The sequence below is a fragment of the Canis lupus genome, chromosome 2 (assembly GCF_003254725.2).
Source record: "Canis lupus dingo isolate Sandy chromosome 2, ASM325472v2, whole genome shotgun sequence".
NCBI classification, from domain to species: Eukaryota; Metazoa; Chordata; class Mammalia; order Carnivora; family Canidae; genus Canis; species Canis lupus.
This window is the reverse complement of record NC_064244.1, coordinates 45,919,020-45,944,190: the sequence shown is the minus strand read 5'-3', so window position 1 is coordinate 45,944,190 and position 25,171 is coordinate 45,919,020. Positions and strand designations below refer to the sequence as shown.

The following is a 25,171-nucleotide window of genomic DNA, read 5'->3' as shown; positions in this document are numbered from 1 at the left end:
TTTGAAGTAAATAAAATTTAAATTACATCTTTGGCCAGAGTTGGCAATGATGAGATAGAAGGTACAAATGCAAAGTTAAATTACCCATTTCTGAATTCCTGGCAAACCAAGGATTTGGAAGTTGATCAACTGGTAAAGAATAGAGGAAGCCAGTAAAACAAATCTAGGGGCTACAATATGTTCTGTAATATGTACTAAGGTGTGGTTGTGAGACAGATTTTTCCATGGTGATTAAAATGTAGTGAAGAGTATAATTTTTCCCTCAAGTGAGTTGTAAACATAATGCCACAAAAAACCGCTGGAGGAATATTAGAATGACTGGAATTTTGTAACAATGAAGGAGCAAGATGTAAAGAGCAACTTTGTGATGTTCTCCATGTATATGAGATGGTATTATATTAGGTAGAAGTTCTTGGGAACAGGGACATGTCTTATATGGATCAAGTGTGAGTGCTTTACAGATGTTTGGCATGTTCATAAAAATGCTTGTTTATGTGTCAAGGGAAAAAGGTGACCAAAGGCAAGGATGTCCTTTGAATAGTTTTGTGATAATAATAAGTTTTCCAAATTCTTGTTGGCCTCCCAAATTTACTTTGAACTTTTCCTTATCCTTCTTGAGTCTAGATTCCCATTATAGTCATCTAATAGGGAACAACAGGAAGGATAGGTGGGCTCATTTATAGGGTATTTTGAAGGCCTCTTGCCTCCTTTTCTGTAAATTTGCTGCTCACCTCTTTCTGGCAGGACCATTGGAAGACCATGTGTACATAGGCCTGGGTTCTTTCCTGTTGGCCAGCTTCATGGTTGGCCACAGAATGATGGCCTGATAGTAAATACAAAAATATGTTAACTGTGTTTTTCTTCTTTGAGCATATACATTACAAGGATTCAATAAAAAAAAAAAAAAATGGATGCAGGCAATGTTTTTCCAAGATCTGTCAGGAATAATATGTATAAGAGATATTCTGAAGTTCATGATGACTAAGAAACAAAAAAGTCTTAGAAATAAGACCTCTTCTCATGGGGCCCACTGTGCACTTGTGTTTTTACAGAAACTTGTTTTGTTTTGTTTGTGTAAATTTTTAACGGGAAAGATGAAATGTTCATAAAGGGATATAACTGCTTACAATCAACCACATACTTATCTTGGAGGGGGCAGTAATTCAAGGCAATGTGGATTGCTTGCTGAGATATATCAAGGTAATTATTTCAATTGACTAAGCTTGGGGTATTTCAGAGAAGGAAGCAAGCAAGAATGAATGACTGTATTGGCTGCTAGGTTAACATGGTACCACCTATATAGATCTTCCATAATTTTAATTATTTTAGTCAAACAAATTAAGTTATTTTAGAAGTATACAGATTATTAAAAGTTAAGAGGGTTTTAAGGAGGCCAACAAAAAGCCAATTTCACATTGTCCCATTGGCCTAGAAATGTGAAGGCCCAGAATGTTTCACTGTTTTTTGTTTTTGTTTTTTTTTTTTTTTTAGTTTTATCTTTTCTCTTTTGTTGCAGTGATTCTGGAGAAAGGCTTTCTTTCAGCTTTTGCTGGTCTTACCATTTGTTGCCCTGAGGGTGGAGATCTCTTTGTGTCTTAGTTGTTTAGTCTTGTGTTCTGCTGGCCCAGAACTGGCCAGTGCACTTGCCTTTCTTCTTTCTCCCATGCTGTGTGGAAATTGAGAGGACTGGCCAAACTGTTCCTCATGAGGCTACTTGCCATTTCCCTCAAGGCACAGGCAGGTCTGGTTTATCTCTCCACTTGGCAGTGTAAATCTGTGGGGTGTGTGTGTGTGTGGATTCCTGGGGGCATTTGCTGCCGTATCTATAGAGAGCTAAGCATTTCTTCTTGTTCCTCTTTGGCCCCAGATGCAAGTGGATCTTTGCCTTTCTTCTGCTTAGGGTATGGCTGGGACTACATTGTTCCAGGCTTCTTATAGCTACCCCAACTTTGAAATATGCTGTGCTTGATACACTGTCTTTTAAAGGTTGGTTGGGGATCAAATAGAGCGTTTTATAATCAGAATGAATTACAGGACACAATGTAAAATCTCCATTTTAGACTATCTTTAAGAAAAAGAGTATAAGTTCTTATTAGTCTGAAATAGTTTAATTGAAGGTAGAAATTGATTAACTCAGCTCTGACTCTAGGATTTAATAATATAGCAATGATAAAATAACGAAAAGCTTTGAAAATTGCTTTATAACTTGTCTATTACATAGGTGAGCTAATTATCATCCTGGTCAACTGTGTCAAAACTAGGAAAACATTGAATATTTCAAAGAAAAATAATCATCGTCTACATTTAATAAAAATGCCTTTCAGAAGGATGTTAAAGAAAGAGTGGGTTTCTTTTAAAATGCAAGTAAGCCAGTGATTTTCCTCATTGTTTTATAGTAGATTTTGATTTATACATAAAGAATATTTGTGTAAGCAAATGTATAATGTCAACTTATATAACCTCAATTTTCCCCATGAAAACTTATCTATTCTTGATATCTATACACACTATACACATATGCACAGAGACTAATCCTTAGAAATGATTGTCCCATTAATGTTTCTTTTTCTCTCTCTTTTTAACAGGGCCTAATTGTTCAGATTTGAAGCAGCCTATGTATTTAGGATTTGAAAAAGATGTCTTTAAAACCATAGCAGATTACTATGGTCACCTGAAAGAGCCTCTGCTTACATTTCATCTTTTTGATGCCTTTGTCAGTGTATTAGGTAAGTTGGAATATAATGAACATGTGCCTGTGTTTTACTTATTTTATTTTTATTTATTTTTTAAGATTATATTTATTTATTCATGAGAGACACACAGAGAGGCAGAGACATAGGTAGAGGGAGAAACAGGCTCCCTGTGGGAAGCCTGATGTAGGACTTGATCCCAGGACTGGGATCATGACCTGAGCTGAAGGGAGACACTCAACCACTGAACCCCCAGGTGCCCAAGCATGTGTCTGTATTACTGACTTTTTTCCATTTCACTTTCTACTGTCTTGACTTCCATAGCATTTTTGTTTTTGTTTTTAAGATTTTATTTATTTATTTGAAAGAGAGAGAGAGACAGAGAATGCAAGAGAAAGAGCATGAGCAGGGAGAGGGGCCGAGGGGAGAAGCAGGGTCTCTGGTGCAGAGACCTCTTGATCCCAAGACCCCAGGATCATGACCAGAGCTGAAGGCAGATGTTTAACCGACTGAATTACCCAGATGCCCCTCCATAGCATTTTTGAAGTAAAAACTGAAGTTCTTGGCCAGGTGCAGTCCTCTTCTATGAAGGAGGAAAAGAAAATGGTTAAGCTCTGTTAAGAAACTCAAAATGAGGGCCAATAGTTTTTACTTCTTAAGAAAGAGTAATATACTATGTGTCATTTTTGTACAAAAAAGTACAACTTCTGTGGTAGAGAAGAATGTAAATTTGACATTTAGTGTTCAGAGTAAATCTACTACTCTGGATTTGCCTTTATGAACAGTCAAGTATGGGAGATGTATTTTCACTTAGAAATCTAATTTCTTTTCATAGAATGAATAGGTTTTTGTAGTACTATTTGTTATTTGTGACATGAAAATAAATATGGTAACTTTATCATTCTCTGAAACTTGTTCCTATTCTTCACATAGATCTATGTACTTCAGAATTTACAGTGTCAAAAAAGCAGGGCTGAAAGGAAAAACAATCTACATTATTGCTCTAGGTCTTTTTGATATTGTTCCTTTCTTCTTGGATATCAGATTTTGCTGTGGCTATTGTGATTGTTCAATAAATATTATTGTTTTATTGTCACAAGTTTGCTTTAATGACCAAATCATTGTGTGGCTATCATGCTCTGTTATGTGAATTTGTGGGAACTCACATACTCTTATTGCTGAGTATTGTGGGGTTTAGCTATCTTTCCCATCTCTTCTCTTTTCCTTTCTTCTCTTTCCATCTTACTTTCTTCTTGGAAAGTATGGGTGCCACCATAGTGACATTCTCATAAAATAAAGTATCAGCAATATTTGAGTAACTTACCTGATAGTACTTTAAATTTTAATATTCTGTAGACTTTTTGATAATAAGAAACAAAATATAACAACTGTAAATCATGTGCATAAGAATGAGTGTGTTTTTAAAGAGATTAATATTGGGAACAGATGAAAGGATTAGGCCTGCTAGTGGGGTTTGAGACCACTGGGTTGGTCTTGGTATTTTGTGTTCAACCGAAGAGGATTGAGGGCTTCTCTCCTTTTGAATATCACACCTAATGATGGATACTTTCTGCTGTTTAATATGCATATGGACTCATTGAGCCCATTCTCACTTTAGCTATTTACTGCCATTGTACCACTGGTAAAATAAGAATTCTAAAGACTGGATTAAAAATTACTTCTTAGGTTTTCTTCTCATTTTCCATTTTCATAACATTCTGTTGTAAAAGTGATCTGGGTTGGAAACACAATACTTGGAACTTTTTTTTTTTTTTTTTTAGAAAACAAATTCCAATTTGAATCAGCTATGTTTATGGCATCACTGGTCTCTTCTACCACAGTTGTTTGTTTTGATCTCAGCTGGGAATTAAAGCTGATTATTTCCAAATTGATGTCAAAATCAGCCAACCTCTAAAATATTGCTTGTACAGGGTTTAGGATGGAGAAGGATGGACAAAATGGAGAATTTATGGCAGTTAGATATTTGCAAGAAGAGACTAATGTGTACGGATAGTCAAAATTTATTAACCTTCCCTGTTCCAGTCCTTTTCAAGTGAACATGTTTGAGACACTCTGTATCGGAAACCATATATTTTAGATCCTATGTAGTAAAAGAAGAAATAGAAAGTCTTCAAGATTATCATAATTTGATCATTATATGATTAATGAAGATCATCTAGTAAAGCAATCCTGTTAATGGCTGTGGGAAAAGGTAATATGTATAGATATGTACAAACCAGATACATAAGTTGAATCTCAACGGAGTTGACTCAATTCTTCAAACCTTTTGACTTACTTGGATTGCAGTAGGGTGACATTAGATAGGTAAGTAATAAAGTAGATAATCAGTGTACTTTGTATAGAAACTAAACATTCTATAGCGTTTTCATTTTCAGTGGAAATGATTTGCAGTTTAAGTAATGAATTTTTTGAGGTTTATTCCTTTGCTTCTAAGAATGAAATAAGCTAGCTTGATGCAAAACCTGTGACCTTGAGAGCCTTTAGTCATTGTTACTTGAAGCAAAATATCTAAGCGTTCCTATGGAAAAAAAAGAAAAAGATATTTTTGGAGATGTAAGACTTGTTCTTTACTTACAATAGAAAAAATGATTTTTTAAAAGATTTTATTTATTTATAATAGACACACAGAAAGACAGAGAGAGAGAGAGAGAGAGAGAGAGAGGCAGACACACAGGCAGAGGGAGAAGCAGGCTCCATGCTGGGAGCCCAACGTGGGACTTGATCCCGGGACTCCAGGATCACACCCTGGGCCAAAGGCAGGCGCTAAACCGCTGACCCACCCAGGGATCCCCAGAAAAAATGATTTAATTTGGGTCAGCAGTCTGACCTAACAACATGATTATGTATATTAATTAATTTTCATTTCCAAAATGGCAGTTTCTTTTTAAGATCATAATTTGTCTGATTCTTAAATGGGGTGAATGAGATAATCTAGCATCTTTCACTCACACTCCACATGTACCCTAGAACCCATTGAGCTGTGTAGCTTGCCATAATTTGTCATGTTGAGAAAAAAGAGGGACACGTATGAAGCCCAAAAGGGCAGGGGATGGTGTTTGGATAGTTGGGTGACTTGTGGGTTTTATCATATTATAATTTGAGTTTCCACACTGGTGATCTATGGGGTAAATCTGACTAAGAGATATATCTGGTTTAACCTCTTTTAGAAAGCTATTTTTAGAAAGAAAATTTAATTAATTGCCAAACTTGAAGAAACAGGAAATTCACTAAGAATTTGTGAATCTGTGAAGAGAAAAATTTGAGTATCTAGCAGTTCTGGGCTTGAATTTCCATGAGTGCAAACTGCTGCATTTGTGTAGCTAGTGCCACCACTAGAAGGAGCAAGTGTTCCAGGGACATGAACTCCAATTTACAAACTCTCCAGTGTTTCCCACTGCTTCTGGGACTCCCAAGCCAAGTTCACGTGACTCCCTTTGCTCATTTATTCCTTTTGCCTGCTCCTGCAGGTTTATTTGCTAGGTGGCCAGAAACCTGAGTAGCTCTTTGCTGCTCCTTGCCTCTTAAATGCAAAGTTTAGAAAATGCCACTGAAATTCACTAGGTTGATTGCACATTGGATTACCTAACCAAACAGTTGAGATCTTCTTCTGTTTTTTAACCTAGAAACAATTAGAAGGGTAGACTTTCCATTCTTTGGTTCTTTTGTCTAAGACTTCTCAGAGATCTTCTGGAACTGTGTACCATCATTGCCTTACTACCCTCTTGCTCTTACGTTTTTGAGTTATCTCAGGGTCCTTCTCCCATGGTAATTCTTAAGGGAAAACAATTCTTTTTTTCAGAGACTGCCTAGTGGGTGTGCTTAACCAGACAGAGGGCTCTTGCCCATGTTAGTACAAAGTTCTTGCTGGTGGTGCTCTCTGCTCTCAGAACCCAGGGGTTATGTCTGGAGCTTCTGAAGATGTAGATGAGCCAAGGTAAGGATATTAAATCACCTCCAAATAAAATGATTACCATTATATCAAGAATGATAGGAATAAAGTGGAATTAGGGAAATGCCTAGATATTCCTTGGCTATAACAAAATACCCAAGCTATTTATAAACATACCAGTAATCGCTAGGATAACTGAAAAAACTTTTTGGAAAAAAATCAAGACTTATCTCATACCATTCATCAAGATAAATTCCAACTGAGAGAATTAAATGTAAAAAATGCAAATCTAAAATACAGTTGATACTTATCTGATGTTGGGTGGGTGAAGGACTTTCTCAGCATAAAAGCAAAAGAAGTCATAAAAATGCTGCAGTGGTTTGAGACTCTTCCCGTAGGAAAGGGCATCATCTTACACGTGGGTGAATCTGTGCCTACTTTTAAACAATTCACAAAGGCAACTTGTTTGCCTTTCCTTCAAAGCCTCTGGAGAAATAATCCCTCTTGCTATGTCTTTCTTTGGACAAGGAGTCCTTGCCAACTGCTCTGTAGTCGGAATTCTTTTGCATTAATATAAACTTTTTCCTTTTTATATCTCTTCTCTGTGAAAATGAAATGGATTTTTTTTTTTTTTATTCCTTTGGTTGTTCAAAAACTACAGTGAACCTTTTTGAGTCTCTCATTGTCTGGCTGAAAAGACATGGTCTCACTGGCCTTTCAGGGAAATCTGGACCCTCTCAAAAGTCTTCATATTTCACTTCTTTTTTGAAGCTCCCACAAGGGATAGCTTATTGATGACATTGCATATGTTAGTAGAAACATCAGTTCTACTTTGCAAAAATAAAAATTGTGTTTGTGATGATTTGAGAGTGGAAATCTAATGTAACCATTGGAGAATGGGAAGGACAGTGACAAAGGTAGGGGACCCACAAAGCACTGACAACTCTTAACCTGTCGTGTGGTCCTCAGGCTGAGGTGTCACCTAATAACCTATAATATAGAACATTATTTTAATTGTGTTTGTTTTTATCATAAGGACAGTCAGGTTTCTTTGAGTATTCAATTGTTTATTCAGTTATCCTCCATCAACCCAGCTAAATAATGAACTGTTTCCCTGATGGAAAAAAGTTTCACGGGTGAATTATGTAAGTTATTTTGTGAATTGTCCATTGTGTTTTCATTATTTTATTCTTATTTCACCAATGGAAATATCACCCAACTCCGGTAACTTAGTTTGTTGACCTCAGTCTTTCCACTTCGGTGAGTCAGTCTGCCTTTCTAGGTACTGGTTTTTTTCATTGATAAATGGCAGTAATATCTGTCATGCTTCTAGATATGAAAACATGAAACTTAAAGCAATGAATTACACTAATTTTTCTACTAAAACCTGTTGTTTCAAAAAATATTTAAAAATAGAACAGTGTATAAATCAAGATAGAGTAATAATTTTGCTATCTGGCTATGTCTTCTCTCAAATGATAGCAAGGTTTTTTTTTATATGAAACTACTGTGATAGATCTTCATAATCTATAATTGGGATAACCATTAGTAGATCATTCTGAAATGCAAGAAACAAGTTCTCTCTGTGGCTACAGAATGTCCTTGTCATTTTTCTCTAAAAGGAAGACTTGGTATTTTTATGGTGATGTCTGAGATAACTGAAATGATGAAAGATGAAAAGTCATTCTTTTAGCTTTGTTAAGCAAAATGAAATTAATCCAAAGAATAAAATAGTTACCGCATTGAAACTTTTTGGTTATAAAGTGAAGAGAGATTGCTAATGTCCTTCAAAGGTTTTAAAACCTAATACACCATCCCACCCCCCCCACCCCCACGAATCTAAAAAAACCTCGAGAAGCTCTTTATAATCAGTAATAGTTTATGATCTTGAAGAATCCAAAGGTACTTTTGAAGATGTATCTGAGTTCAACTGTATACTGTCATGTGTAATTTAAAGCTTAGTTCTCTTGCAGTCATTTTTCCAGAGTTTGGTAATGTGCTTTTGTCAGAAAGCTTTTATTGAAAGAAAAAAAAAAAAGATTAGGTAATGGTCAGCAATGAGAAAGAAGTTAGGAAACAGAAGTCAGATTAAACTATTTTTGAGAATCTAAGTATTCCTACATATGTTCAAACTGAGGAAAGCATTATGTAGCACTCCAAGATTCAAAAGCAGATCTAGAAGTGAATCCTGCTTTGACATTTGAACAGACTGAAAAATAACATCCTTGGGACTAGAAGCCAAGAAGGACTGAAGTATTACAGGCACATCAAACCTCAGCCTTTTTGCCATACATCTTCCCTTTGATCATATTCATACCACTTCATGGATCACCTAGGTGCTTTTACTCTTTACTTTCATCCTGGATCTGTCTCCTGTGCTCAGACAGATATTCTGATATTACAGAATCTGTAATCAGATTACATTCTGATTTGTAATCAGACCAGAATATCTGTCTGATTCTGGCTGTATATTCCGGGATATTTGTTATGTAAGAGCCTTGGTTCAAACTGAGTAGTCTGTAAGCCAATGTTTCAGAAACTGGGTGTTGGATATGAATTCTATGTAGTAGGACAGCATTAAACAAAGAAAAAGAATAGTGTACAAATACCACAGTCCGTTGTCTATAGTAAGAGTAGGTATTTTTATACACTTTTTTTTTGTTTTACTTATATTTGTATATATAACATATGTTTTTTAATTTCAGTTGTAGTAAAACATTTTTGAAAAACCCCCATTCTAAATGTCATCTATACCTAATTATATAGTAAGATGATTATGAGGATTTAATGAATGAGAAGACCTCTCGGAAAGTGTAATATTGCTCAAATATTACTAGTAATAGTAGTTAATTACAAAAGATGCTTAGAGTACACATGATTTGTCCTTTATACTTAGATTTAAAAACGCTTTTTACCTATGATCATATTTTTTAAAGTTACATTCAGTTTTTTATTCCTTTTGTGGTGGAATTAGCATTTTAAAGTGGCTTGGAAGTTTCTTCAGGGATACACTACATTGTATTTGTACTTCATGAGAGAGAAACGAGGAGTGGTTTTCTCCTGGCTTTCATTTTGAACTCTCAAGGAAATGGTTTTGTGCGCACTCTTTGATATTAAAGAGCTAGTTTCAGATTTCACTATGTTGAGAAATTCTCTATTCTTTTTACTATCTAATCCTTGTCCCCAGTTAAAGAATGCAGAGTGATATTTTATTCAACTATGTGCATGTTAAATATTTGTGCATATTCTTTGAGCCAGCATTTCTTCTTACAGGGATTTATCCTTAGGAAATAATTGACACATGGACAAAGTAGGTAATACAGCATGGTATTTAGGTATGCATGCCCCTAGCTGTGTGGGCTCACTTTGTACCCTTCCACTAAGTAGCTGTGTGATGTGGGCAAGTGCCCTCCTCTCTGTAAGCCTCACTTTCTTTTTCTGTAAATGAGAATAATGATAGTTGTCTACCTTGCAGAGCTGTTGTCAGGATTAAATGAGACAATATTTGATGTTTAGAACACTGTTCAGTACATAATAAAATGCTTAATAAATGTTAACTATTTTCATCATAAAATTAGTTTTATTATAATAAGTAATAAATAGCTGCTATTATAATATAAATGTAAAGGTAATAGCTGCTATTATTCTAATTTTTAAATTAGTTCTAATTTTTAATGATGGAAAATTAAACTCCACAATCATTATCAAACTTTTAAAATTATTTTCTGTAGTGGAAGATCTCGTGCTCAAGTTCCAAAGTATTTTGTGAAATTCATATGCTTTTACATGTGGTAGAACTATTTGCTGCCATCAAGATTAATGGCATGGAAGTGCAGCAAATCACTGCATTCTACAAAGATTTTATTTGGTTTTTAATCTATTCTATTTTTATTTAGCACACATATAATGTTGTGATGAACTAGGGCACAGTTAAATGTCTTTGTGACCAAATTCTTTCCCTTGTCTATCGTATCTATGTTTATAATAATAAAAGAATTCTAGGATTATGGCTTTTTATGCTATTGCCTCTTTAAACATTCAAAAATATTTTAAAAGAATAATTCATAAAGTATTCCCCTGCCAGTTTCCTAATATTCTATCAATTAATATTTTTGTGATTACAAGTTTTCTTGAAAAGGTTAGTGATTTTCTTTTTCCTATGAAACATGAAGATCCAACTGTAAAATAAATGCGGTCAGTCTAGGTCACTATGGTTTAGTTCATGCTAATCTCAGCAGATGTGCATATTTCCTGTCTACAATAAGTAGATTATGAACTTCTGGTATTGTTGAATTTTGGAAAAGTTTCCATGAAGTAATTTAAAGCAATGTCAGATTTTTGAAGTGCAAACTCAAAAAACTCTGGGGTCACTTTTTTGCTTCAAGTGCATCAACTTGAGAATATAGGCAATTTTTCTTTCCTAATCCCCTGGAAAACTATTTCTGCAATAAGTCTTGTTTCTGCGTAACTGACTGGATTGCTGTTCTTTTTTTTTTTTTTTTTTAAGATTTATTTATCTTAGAGAAAGATGGAGAGGGAGAGAGAGAGAGAGAGAAGGGAAAGAGAATCCCAAGCAAATTCTGCAATGAGCGAGGAACTGGACATGGGGCTGGTCATGGATCTCATGACTCTGAGATTAGGACCTGAGCGGACACCAAGAGTCAAATGCTTAATTGACTGTGCCACTAGGCACTCCTGACTGGGTTGTTTTTAAGATTGTCAGCTCTGTGGTTACTTTCCCACAGTTGATAAAAATCTATAAAACATCTTAATGTAATTTGCAAGCAAAGAACTTGTTTTTCAAAGGCTGCAGGAACAGGAAAGAAGTAGCACTTCTTATTTGTAGAAGCACAAACACCTAAAGCTAGTCATACTGCAAGTAAATCCAACATAGTATTCAAAAGGTCTATAAAAATGAACACATGATACATGTTTACTTCCATTTCTCCAATAGCCAAATGTTAGATGCCTGAGAATTGCACTGCAGCGGTTCACTGGTCCAATTTAAGAGTTCAAAGTCTTTTTTGGCCCAGTGATGTCCATATGCTAGGTAAATTCATTTCAAAAAATGGAAATTAGGGCAAAGACTTTATAGCAAAGCTCAAGGATATGCTCCTAGAAGTTGCTGTCCTTCCATGGCTAACGCAGAAATAAAAATTTTGGAAGCAGAGAAACTACACCATCCAGTAGCCCCAGCAGTGAGAACAATTGCTACCATTCCTCGCAAAGAAAATATCACTGCAAAGCTGGAAAGCAGGATCATGGGAAGAAGACAATATCCAAGGACACTTGCCACACAACCAAATGAAACACCTGTCACATACGTTAAGTTTGGTAAACAAAACATTCCTGGACATTCAGTTGCACTGATCCCATGTGCATAGCCAAACTGGTAACAATGTGGTCAAAATTGATACCTAATTTTTCTAATAAAGGTGGCTCATCCTCAGAGTTGCTTCCATAGAATGGCTGATGTGTCGGAGTGTATGCCTGAGTTGGCTGGAAAATCAGCCCGGCATATGGCTGTTGTGGCTGCGTCATGTCTGAAGGGACAAATCAACCTTGCTGCAGGTGATCGTAGCCAGCATCCTGTTTGCTATAAGGTCCTCCACTTCCTCCGTAATCAGAGGACTGCTGTGATTGGTCACCAATGCCGTAGCTTGTCAGGTAGAAATCCATGTTTAAGTTATCAAAGCCCAACACTGCAAACAATCAAACGCTGTAGCGGTGTCAGCAGCTCCAGCAGCTCCCCAAAGCCCCCAAACACGGCTGAGAGCTCTAAATTGGCCTTGTTGCTTCGTATCACAAGGCCAAGACACTGCTGGGGCTTTTTCATTTTTTGCATTCTGATGTATGTGAAGAGTAATCTTGTTGCTCTCTATTGGTCATGTGGGTTTCTTCTTGGGGGAAATATTTTTTCTGTCCCTTTTCCTTTTTTTTCTATTGGTTTTTCTTTTTTTTGTCATTCTAAAAATATATTTTAGATACTAATTCTTTGTACCTTGTGTCTTGCAAATATCCTTTCTGTGGTTTCTTTTTTGATTTTAATAAAAAGGTAAAAAACTTTTATATTTTTTTTGGTCAAATTAATTTACTTGTGTGTTTTTAAGAAATCTTTGTCACAAAGAGATTCTTTAATTCTAAGATTTTTAATTTTTCCTCTTTTCATGTTTAGGTCTCTAATTTCTCTTGATTCATTTATTTTAAAACTGACTTTGTTAAAATATAATTAACATACATAACATAAAATTAATATGCACCCACTTTTTTTGGAAAGATAGAAAGCATATGAACGAGCTGGGAGGGTAGGGACTTGGGGGAGGGACAGAGGGACAGAGGGAGAATGAGAGAGAGAATCAAGCAGGTTCCACATTCAGCACAGAGCCCAACACAGAACTTTATCTCATGACTTTGAGATCATGACCTGAGCTGAAACCAAGAGTCAGATGCTTAACCAACTGAAGCAGCCCTGATATGTATCCATTTTAAGTACAGTTGGGTGAATTTTAATGAATGTATACTAGTGTAATTAACATTACGATCAAGTGAACAGACCATTTCTGTTACTCCTGAAGATTTTCTCTCTCTCTCTCTCTCTCTTTTTTTTCTCTCTCTTTTTAACTACTGAAGGTTCTCTTGTACTTAGTCAATACCCAGCCTCATCACTGGCACCAGACAACCGGAAATGGAAACGTTCTATCCTATAAATTAGGTTTGCTTTTTAAGAGTTTCATACAAGTGGAATTATACAGTATGTAGTTTCTATCTGGCTTCTTTAGCTCAATATAATACTTTTGAGATTTCATTCATGTTGCGGGTACCAGTAGTTACATTGTTTTGCTGAGTAGTCTATTGCATGGATAAACCATTGTAGTATATTACCCATTCACTTGTTGAGGAACATGTGGATTGTGTCAAGTCTTGGGCTACTATGAATAAAGCTGTATGAGCGTATTTCTTAAGTTCTTTTGTGTAAATAGCTAGGAGTGTAATTGCTGAGACATGAGATAAATGTATGTTGACTCTCATTATGAAACTGACAAACTATTTTCCAAAATGGTTGTGTCATTTTACATTTCCATCAGTGATGCATGAGAGTTTCAGTAGCTCTACAACCTTGTTAACATTTGACACTGTTAATCTTCTGTTTTAGCTCACCTAGTGATTGTGTGGGGGTGTATCTTTGTGGTTTTTAGCTGTATTTTTCTGATGACTAGTGATGTTGAGCATGTTTTCAGTTGATTAATGGCTATTATGTATCTTTTTTTGTGAAGGGTCTTTTGAAATATTCTGTTTTTTATTGGCTTGTTTATTCTCTTACTACTGAGTTGTAGGAGTTATTTGGATATTCTGTTAGATTATGTATTGTAAATATTTTCTCCCAGATTGTGGTTTTCTTTTTCCTTTTCTTAGCAGTGTCTGAGAAAGCAGAAGCTTTTTGTTTTGATGAAGTCCATTTTATCATTTTCTTTTATGGTTCATGCCTTTGTCTTAAGAAATCTTTGCTTATGTTTAAATATTATATTGCTTCACATACAATGCTATCACCTTACCATAATACCCTTTTCTTTTCTCTTGCCCTTTGTGATATTGCTGTCATACATTTTTTAAAAAAGATTTTATTCACTTATTAGAATGAGAGCATGAGTGGGGTGAGGGGCAGAGGGAGAAACACACTCCTCACTGGGCAGGAACTCAACGTGGAGCTCCCTTCTGGGACCCGGTTCATGACCTGAGCCGAAGGCAGACACCCAACCAAGCCACCCAGGTGCCCTGCGTATATTGTTGTCCAACATATTTTTTATAGCGTCTGTTATAAGTCTTACTGTATGTTATTTTTCCTTTAGACAGGTAATTTTCTTTTAAAGAAATTAAGGAATAAAAAGTTTTATTTATTCACATATTCATCTTTCTGGTAATCTTCATTTCTTTATGCAGATCCAGGTTTCCATCTGGTATCATTTTCCTTCTGCTTTGACATTTTTTGTCACATAGGTCTCTTGGCAGCAGATTCTCTCAGCTTTTTTTTTTGGGGGGGGGGTGTTCTAAAAAGTCTTTGTTCAGACCTAATTCTGAAAAGTATTTTCATTGGATATAACAGAATTCTAAGTTCACAGTTTCCTTCTTTCAGCACTTTGAAGATGTCTTCTGATGAAGAGTCTATGGTCATTACTTATTTTTGTGTTTATTGCCCTTTGATTCACTGAGTTTCTTTACTCTGTTGATTTTATAGATTTCACCAATTTGGAAATTTTTAGCCATTATTTCTTCAAATATATTTTCTGTGACTCCTTCCATTTTTCTAATGACACATATTTTAGGTCACTTCATATTTCCCACACGTTGCTATAGCTCTCTTCATTTCTTTCCCCTACTTTTTCATCTTCTTTGCTTCTGTTTTGGCTAGTTTATTTTACTGTGCATTTATGCTTTATTTCTTTTTTTTTTAAAGTGTTAATCTGCTCTGGTTTTCATCTAGTGAGTGTTTCTTTTGAGGATTAACATTTTTCATCTCTAGAAGTTCCATTTGGTTCTCTTTAATATCTTCCATTTCTCTCCATACTGTATTTATATATGTTTTAAAATATGAGAACATAGAATATCTTTTGTAACATACTTTTCTCTAAATCCTTCATCTTTGTCATTTCTGGGGCTATTTTTATGATTTTCTGCTGATTTTTTTCTCCTGATATGGATCATATTATTCTGCTTCTTGGCGTGTCTATTAATTTTGATTGAACAAAATTTTTTTATTGTTGAGTGTCTGAATGTTGTTGTTTTTCTTTGAAGAGGGTGAGCTTTGTTCTGTTAGGCAGTTAATTGAATTTCTACTTGATTCATTTGTGTCTTATTTTTAAAGCTAATTTTAAGTCCTGACTAGATTAACCTTTACTGAAGGGAAGTTTGGTCCCACTATGGAAGCATAACCCTGCTGGGCTTTCTACAGAATGCCTTCTGTGTTCAGCAGGATTCTCTACTATGTGAGCTCTGGGAACTGTTAACCTCAAAGCTCACTGGTTGTTTTTTGTATGACCTCATAGAGTTTCGCCTTAATCATATATGTGCGTTTTGGTATTCATCAGAGTCTCAGGGGATATCTGTACAGATTTATGGAATCCTTTTTCTGTTTAGCTCCGTGCAGTTGGGATTCTGCTTTACAATTAGTCCAGCTGACCCAGCCTCCAAGAACTCTAGTCTGTCTCTTCCCTGTCCTTGAGGTCTCCATCTCTGATCCGTGTTTTGGAATGTACCACTAAACTTAACATGGGGAAATTGTAGAGCTTGTTTCTTTTGTTTCCTTTTCTCAGGGATTATGGTCCTATCTTATTGCCCCATGTGTAGAAATAGTTATTCTATAAAATTCATCCAGTTTTCTAGTTGTTTGTGGAGGGAGGGTTAGTCTAGTCCTTGCTATTCCATCTTTGTTGGAGTCAGAATTTCCTCTATTTTTAATAAAGTAAGAAACTGTCATTTAATTTTTTCCTGACATACAGTTATCAGATTATCCCAAATACCACATTTGGACAGATCATTCTTTCCTCACTGATTTGTGATGACATTTCTGTGATATATTAGGTTCTGATGCATACTTAGGTGCCTTTCTAGACTTTCACCTTTATCCTGTTGGTCTTTTATGTATTTTTACGGTAGCATCGAACTGTTTAATTACTACAGCTTTGTAAGAAATCTTGCTTTTATGTCAGGTGAGTCCCTATTTTTAATTCCTGCCATTTATGGACATCGGATAACACCTTTTATCTTTTTCCCAATGAACTTTTTATCTATTTGAATTATTTGATTGACGTAAGAAATGAAAGCAGGTTAGCCGTTGTAGTTCATTCTTGAAATCTTGTGTTCAGCTACACAGTTGCTCTATCAGTGATATCTATTTCAGATGAAATGCTCTTAAAATATAAGTTTTGCCTAAGGTATGCCTTTCACCTAGGTTTTAAGATAGTAACATTGTATATTAATAAGCAATTTCTCACAAAGGCTTCTATAATCTTTAGGTAAATAAGGGACCAAATATCAAATGGCTGTCAAATGTTGTGATGGTTCTCTCATTGATGGCAACAGAGGCATCCACATTTTCTCTGCTAAAAAGTCAAGAAATATCTAATAAGAGTTGTTATAGGACCCTCTAACATTATCAGACATTGTTCTTTGTACCTAATAATAATGTGGACATGAGATTTTTTTTTTCCAGTGACCCAAAGAGTCATAATTGTGAGAGTCTTTCTGAATTATGTATGCAACTTGTATATGTGGATGATGATGTTCACATATATTTTTTTCCATCCTCTGTAATGGAAACTTATATTTTAGTAAGTATACAGTACAGTTATGCAACCATTGAGGCAGTTAGGCTTGAGGAGGGTGTTCTTAGAGGATTTGTTACTTAGTAATACACCTATGTTGGGGCATTGTGGGATTTTACTTATTCTCATTATAGAGACCCAGAGCCAAATTTGTGTCTGTGTACTACTGCACAATACATTTCTTAACTGGCTTTTAAAGAAAATCTGCAAGAGTTGCCTCTGATTCTACCATATTTTACACCTTGGTATTAGTTTTTAATGCTTGAATTCAGTAGTAGTAATGGTAGTAGCAGCAGTCATCATCAGTGCTCTTAAAACTTTTACTTCACCTAGTCTTCCCCTTACAGCCCATGTGCCCCCATCACAGTGCAATGATTTGGTTTTACAAGTGTCCATAGATAGCAATTTGCTGCTGGGTTAATGGGGATTCATGGAGGTTAAATGACTTGTCCAAGCATATACAATCAGTGGGAACTGGGACTTTAGCCAGATATTCTAGCTCCATTCCTAGCAAGGGATGGGTTATTGTCATTCCTTCATTCATAAATTCATTCATTCATTCATACATTCACCAAAGAAAATACTTATAAAACTCCTATGATCTACCAAGAGATCTTCTAGCTTTGGAGGTATATCAATAAACAAAACTGACAAGAATCCCTGCCCAACTGGAGCTTATATTTCAGGAAGGCAGAGGGGAAACCATGATAGATCACAAAAAAAGTAAATTCCATAGTATATTAGTAGGTGATGAAGTATAATTAGAAAAAATAGAGCAGGTGGGGGAATTAGGAGTACTAATTTTTATACATTTTGGGAGGCAAAAACAAATTTTTCTATTTTTATCTGATAAATTATATCAAAATGACAGATTTTGTTCTAAACCTTTCAATGTATGTTGCTTGGAACAGTGTTCTACTTCTTGCCTCCCTCCCCACTATCCCAAGAAACAGTGCTGTAAAGGATGGCTAAATTGAAAGATCAACCTACAAAATACACTTAATTCATTATCTATTTTAGCTGTAGTTCAAATCTAATGGTATCAGGAGTGCCTGGGTGGCTCAGTGGTTGAACATCTGCCTTTGGGTCAGGGTCCTAGGATTGAGTCCGCATCAGGCTCCTGGCAGGGAACCTGCTTCTGCCTCTGCCTATGTCTCTGCCTCTGTCTTTCATGAATAAATAGATAAAATCTTAAAAAACAAAACAAAACAAAACAAAAACCTAATGGTATTGTAGGCCTACCCAGTCGCTACAGTGGATTTTTTTTTTTTTTCTTGCTTTGGTAAAATATATTCCAGGCTTGGAGTGGGTGGGGAGTAGTTGCCAGGAGGTGTCAGGATCCTCATCTTTTCAAGTGACTTTTCCAGCTTGGATGTAAGCAACTCCCTCCTTTGATATTGTCCAGTATTGTGCAGCAAGGGCTTCCCTCATTCAAGTTATTGATGGTAGCTCCTTCACTGCCAGAGGCTAGGGCATTGTTTTGGGAGATGAGGGATTTTAGGGAGGAAGGGATCGGTAGCATGGCTTCTCTTCTTACAGGAGGTGGGAAATTGATAATGGGAATGAACTGCAGGGGGAATTTCAGCTGGCATCAGTGACAGAAGGGAGGAAAGGGGAGTCCTTGGTTTAACAGGTGGGCCAGTGAGTTACTGGGATGTTTGTGAGTCAGGGGTGGCCTTTCATCTCCTTGGGTATATGTAGGTTTGTGTAGGTAAATTCTGGAGATGGATTTACCTACGCCTTCTCACTTGATTTCCATAAAACCTGAAATAGTTCTTGGATTATAGGCAAAGCTTACTAAATATTTGTTGGATAAATGAATGAAAATATGGTCATCAACTTCTTTTCTCTCTACAGATTTGGTTATGTAGAACTGAAAGAAGGTCTAGTGATGATAAACAGCATTAATATTTTCAGTGAACATTTCGGTTTTAACCTGGGTTGGGGTTTTTTGTGGTTGGTTTTTGTTTTTTTAGCTTGCATCTTTTTTTTTTTAAATTAGTTTCTTAGGTAGAAGTTAGTGATTCATCTGTTGCATACAACACCCAAGTGTTCATGACATCATGTGCCCTCCTTAATGCTCATCACCCCGTTATCCCATCCCCCCACTCACCTCCAGTCCAGCAACCCTCAGTTTGTTTTCTAGAGTTCAGCGTCTCTTAAGGTTGGCCTTCTTCTCAATTTTCATCTTATCTTATTTGTCCTTCCCTTCCACTGTGTTCATCTGTTTTGTTTCTTAAATTCCACATATGAGTGACATCATATGGTATTGGTCTTTCTCTGACTTATTTCGCTTAGCATAATACTCCATCTATGTCATTGCAATGACAAGATTTCATTCTTTTTGACGGCTAAGAAATATTCCATTGTATACATATATTCTACATCTTCTTTATCCATTCATCTCTTGATGGATGGGCTCTTTCCATGTTTTGGCTATTGTGGAAACATAAACATTGGAGTGCATGTGTCCCTTTGATTCACTATGTTTGTATCCTCTTGGATAAATACGCTAGTTGAACTGGGTGTATTAAGGGTCCCCTCCTGCCTCTTTTTCCCTCCCATGCACACCCACTTCTTCAGGATCAAATCCAACCTCCTTAGTCTGGCATTAGAGGCCTACCAAGGTCTCATTTCTGTTGAACTTTCTAGCTATACTTCTCTGCCAAGCCTTTGCCTTTACAGCCTGTGCTGCAGTCCTAAGGCATGACTTATTATTTCCCTAATGTGCCCCTTGCAGATGTCTCTTGCAACACCTCTCATATTTTGCCGTTTCCTTTTTTTTTTTTTTTAATGGATGTCTCCTCACAGCGCATAAGCTCTTTAAATTGGGGGACCTGGCATATTTTCATATTTCCAGGGCTTGGCACAGTTTCTGGCATATTGTAAATGGTCAGAAAATACTTAACTGAATGCCAAAGATGGTTTTACCTCCAAGATAGAGATTAGTGGGAACTTGAAGAGGTTGGATATGGAACAAATAAATTGATGAAAGCAGTTTCATATCATTAGACGGCTTGGATGGGTGTGTCCAGGGACAAATGTGGTTAAAGGGAGCAAAATATTAGAAAACTATAGTTTTTAGCACTGTTTTAGAATACTCTAATTCTGTTGGAATACTCTAGTTTGGGTGAGGAGAGATGAAATATAACATGATTGAATCAGTATACTTAGCTAGAAAAAAACAGCTTACAGAGAGGAAGGGTTATTTGACATATGTTGTTTGGAAAGAAGTGTAGCCATCTGGCGGTGGTCTGACTGTAGGCGTATCAGCCCCCTTATTCAGCCTATGAGAATCATGCCAGACAGTGACCCTGCTCATCCTGGGGACATAACAGGAGGAGGAGAATTAGGGCAGTCGTGGTGCATTCATGTCCTTGTTCATGCTGTCTTGGTCCTAGTCACTATGAGTGTTGAGGTTAGACTTAACCTGATCTTGGTTCAGTGGGAAAGAAGGCTGTGAAAATCTGGTTACATCTGTCAAGGGTGTGAGAGAGGCCAATGGCTGTGTTTGTTTTACATGTTTGTCATCCCTAGTTGATAGTTTATATTTTCTGTGCTGATTTAGTGGATCGATAATCAGTTGGCCCAGCATAGTTGAACAAGTAGATGTGTTATATAATTTTAATAATGTGTATTTTGAAAAATGTCAACATAATAGAGTCAGGGAGGCTATTGGTTTTAAAAGATTAAAAACATTCTTTTTCTCTAAATAGGTTTGTTACAGAAAGAGAAAATGGCTATTGAAGCATTTCAGATTTGCTGCCTCCTCCTGCCACCTGAAAACAGGAGAAAGTTACAGCTGTTGATGAGGATGATGGCAAGAATCTGCCTAAATAAGGAGATGCCATCCCTGTGTGATGGCTTTGGGACCCGAACACTGGTAGGTTGATCTCTAACACCTAACTTGACTTGAGTGTTTGGACTACAGTTCACCTGAGTATAGTTTTACTACCCTGGCAGTCAGAGGATGGTGCAAGGTGGGCTTGCTCCAAGAGCCGTGGCTTGGAAACGCACAGGCGGGATTATACTTTTGGTGTTGGGTCTTAACCTAGTGTAAAGTGAAGAGTAAGGAGGCATAGAGTCTGAGTGTAGAGCTACCTACGGCCTCCTGCCTGCTGTTACCATGGAGAAAAGTCAGGGTGGGCAGTCAGGATAAGTGTTCTCTCAAGAAAGTGACATATTCTCCTCCAGGACAGAAAGGGTTTGGAAGCATTTGTTACTATAACAAGTAGAAGAGGTGCTGCACCTATAATGAGGCAGAGAGGAAAGAAGGAACACAGAAAGTTGGACCAGACCACCTCTGAGGAGACAGAGAGTTTGTTCTTAGGGTATGACCTAAGGGTTCATGAGTGAGGATATTGTTTAAAATATTCTCAGTTTTGCTTAAAAACATAGGTTAGCTTTGAATTCTACTTTGTCATGTCAGCATGTCTTTTGAAATAGGGTTTTTTTTTTTTTAATTTTTATTTATTTATGATAGTCACAGAGAGAGAGAGAGAGGCAGAGACATAGGCAGAGGGAGAAGCAGGCTCCATGCACCGGGAGCCTGATGTGGGATTCGATCCCAGGTCTCCAGAATCGCGCCCTGGGCCAAAGGCAGGCGCCAAACCGCTGCACCACCCAGGGATCCCTGAAATAGGGTTTATGTAGAATTTCTTCTATAGAATTTCTTCATTTTCCTCAGAATTGGAGGTCTTGGAGCAAAATCGAGACTTCATTGGGGTTTGCATCCTTTCCATATCCATATACCCCCAAGGGTCCTGTGGCCCAGGTTTAGAAGGATAGAGTAAGAGTAGAGGAGCATTTAGTGCCCAGTAGAGTGATTCTTGACCTTCTTTTTGGTTGAGAAGATGGTAATGGGGCTAATGGACCTTTTTAAAAACTTGAAGAATACTTTGCACCTATTCCGCAGAAGAATGCACGTGTAAAATTTTGGATCTAATTTCAAGACATTCAGATTCCCCTGAGTCCATAGTCTCCAGGTTAAAAATGTCTGTGTGTTTCTGTACATGTAAATGTGAGTGCAGATACAGTATCACTGGCAGTATGTTGATGACACAAAGTCTAATTAAACAGAATTAGATGATTTTTTGCTTATAGGTTTTGAAATAAGATTGTCAGCAATAGGGTAGCCTGGGTGGCTCAGCGGTTTAGCACCACCTTCGGCCCACGGTGTGATCCTGGAGACCCAGGATCGAGTCCCACATCAGGCTTCCTGCATGGAGCCTGCTTCTCCCTCTGCCTGTGCCTCTGCCTATCTCTCTCTCTCTCTCTCTCTCTCTGTGTGTGTCTCTCATGAATAAATAAATAAAATCTTAAAAAAAAAAAAAAGATTGTCAGCAATAAATTAGGAAAAGGAAAAAAAATCCATTCAAAGGATAGTATTACAAATGGAATAGTTAATATGAATCCTATAGAAGCATAGAACATACTATTTTTTCTATTTCTGCTTATTGTGAAGCGTCTCATCACTTAATGTATTATTATAAAGTCTCATTGTTTTGTTCAAATGTGATTGTCAGATGTACACCCAAAATCCTAGAGAAGATAACAGTTAACTAGGAAAAAGTATAACAGTTGAGGCACATAGATTGTGCTAGCAGATTATTAAAAAATCAATAATGAAATAAGGATATTAGTTAACTAAATGGCTTTAAAGTACTTTGAACTTAAAAGTACTACATGATTCAAGTAATGGTGGTGATAATAATTTTCAGAATTCGTTTATATATATTTAAAATGGTCTGTGAAGAGATGTGCTTTAAAAACTGCTCAGACAATCCTCTCTGCTGAGCCTCTGCGAGATGAGATGATGCACCTTCTGTTCACACTGGTAAATAAGAAGATCAGCCCATTGGGATGACCGGGTGTGGCCAGGCACCAGAAAGGATGTGTGTACCCTGGGCCGTGGGCCATTTCTCATTTAACTAGTCATGTTTGGTTTTTGCAAATTAATTCAACACAGTTCAGCGTAGGAAAAAATCCTCATCTGTGTTTATTTAAAAAATACCTCCTCCTCTTTTTTCAGATGGTTCAGACATTTTCCCGTTGCATCTTGTGTTCCAAGGATGAAGTAGACTTGGATGAGTTATTAGCTGTTAGGTTGGTGACGTTTCTGATGGACAATTACCAAGAGATTCTGAAGGTCCCTTTGGCCCTGCAGACCTCCATAGAGGAGCGTGTAGCTCATCTACGAAGAGTCCAGGTAAAGGAAGGGATTTTAACAGACCTTTAAAATTGCCAGCAGAAAGTCAGGTAAACTTGCTAGGCTTTTTGGGATTTCTAGCTGTGTAGGATTAAGTGAATGGATATGTACAAAGTGCTTCCAACAGAACTTGGTACATGGTAAGCGCTATGTGTGTTTGGTAATTTCGGAAATTTATGAAATGCTTATTTGGTTTGGTTATGTCAATCAGTGCTGCATACTTCTAATTGCAAATTCCTTAAATGATAGCCTGTCTGGATTTTAGTTTCCAAAGGAGTTAAAATGGGCCTTACCTGCTCTATAAAACTGTTGTGAAGAGTAGAATACTATACTGTAAAATCCCTAGGTGACAGACAGCAGGTGCTCTTTGAAAGGTAGCTATTATTGTTGTTATTGTTATAGTAAAATGATGCGAAAGAAATGTAATACAGTACTATCACGTGTGCTCCACAGTGGGGTGTGTATGTTGGCCGGAGAGAGCAGAAACTCTGATAGAGGCAGACAGAGGTCTGCTTGGCTCCTTCTGAATGAGTGGCCTTCTTTCTGCTTAAGCATTTTTCGAGGTTCCACAATAAAGGACCACTGAGCTGCTGCTCCTGAAGTATTATTGAAGTCAATAACTGTTCATGGTCATCACTGTGTAATTTAAAAATTAAAATAGGAGTGCCCGGGTGGCTCAGTCAGCCGAGTGTCTTGACAATACAACAAGAAATATTTCCTACATCACTAAATATTCTTGACTGACCCGAGGGTGGTTGAAAGCACAGACTCTGGAGCTAAGTGGTGTTTCTGTTCCTTGTGTACCCTTTATTGGTCCCGTGACCTTGGGCAGATTTTATAATGTGTCTCTGCTCTAGTCTCTACCCGACTTGTCTCTTTTCTCCTCTGTAACATGGGATAATGCTAGATAACACCTACCTCCTAGGATTGTTTTAGTTTGAATGGCTTAAGATGTGTGAAGTGCTTTAAATGATATTCATCACATAGTAGCCCCTCAGCTGGTAGCTGCTATTGTTAATATTATTATCATCATTAGTTTTATATTATTCCACAATATTGTTATTGGTAGCATAGTATTCCATAATATGGATGTATATCATAATTAATTTAAGTGATTTTCTTTGGTTAATATTGAAATTGTTTCCATTTCCCCTCTATTTGGCAACTAACATATTGGTAAATATTTTTATAGCTAGGTTTTTTTTCAGGGGAGATGATCCATGATTATTTTCTAAGAATATTTAGGGGTGGCACTGCATAGAGGCCATGCATGTGTTTTAAGTATTAATTGCGTTTTACCAAATTTCCCTTTAGAATGATTGTTCCAATCTATATTCCCATGAGTGGTCTGAGAAACCTTGGCTACTTCTCATTAACATATATATCTTTGCCATTTTGATGAGTAAAACATCTAACCTTACTGCTGTTTTAGTTAAACTCCATCCCCCTAATACTTTTATGACCCAAACTTAAAAAAACAAGAAGAAAAGAAATCCTTCACTGACTTTCTGCAAGGAGAAGTGATCGCAGTAGCCATGTTGCTCTGTATATATGCTTCCTAGGTTCATTGCTCCCACAACACAGGTGTACACTGAGGCAGCTTATAAGTGAGCCTTTTGCTCTAAGATGAAGATCAGAAGGCTGAACTCTCTGCTGATTTATTTAACTGCAGATTAGTGTGATTTTGTGGAGAGGCACTACCCTGGCACTAAGTAAAACCAGTAACCACTCATTTGTCCAATTACATTTTCTCTCATAGAAGTACTCAGGATTGCCAAACAGTTGTTTCAATACTCAGAGGTCTGTTGTCTCGAGTGGACTGCTCAGCCCTGCAGCATATCGGGTGCAGGGCAGTGCTTCTCGGAAAACGAGCACTGTGACTTGGATTGTTCTGGTGAAGTTTCAGGGCCAACCTTGTGATAGATAAATTGTAAAGTGGGCATTGTCTTTGACACCAACCTTCTATTAGCCCTGACTGCAACCCTCTTCTTCCCTTTTGTGCCTTTAATCACAGGTATCTAGTGTTTTTCTTCCTAGGCTTCTG

The 25,171-nt window shown here is 36.9% G+C and overlaps 1 protein-coding gene and 1 pseudogene across 1 annotated transcript in view; one reads left to right on the top strand and one right to left on the bottom strand.

Annotated features, from left to right (window-relative positions):
* The window catches only part of DEPDC1B (DEP domain containing 1B), an 82,314-nt gene that overhangs the window by 43,810 nt on the left and 13,333 nt on the right, over positions 1 to 25,171 (top strand). Inside the window, exons 7-9 of the mRNA XM_025447653.3 lie at positions 2,586 to 2,726; positions 20,636 to 20,802; positions 22,951 to 23,127. Of these exons, the coding sequence (XP_025303438.1) occupies positions 2,586 to 2,726; positions 20,636 to 20,802; positions 22,951 to 23,127 (485 nt within the window). The remainder of the gene's footprint in view (positions 1 to 2,585; positions 2,727 to 20,635; positions 20,803 to 22,950; positions 23,128 to 25,171) is intronic.
* Positions 11,662 to 15,236, bottom strand: LOC112660352 (protein YIPF5-like; annotated as a pseudogene).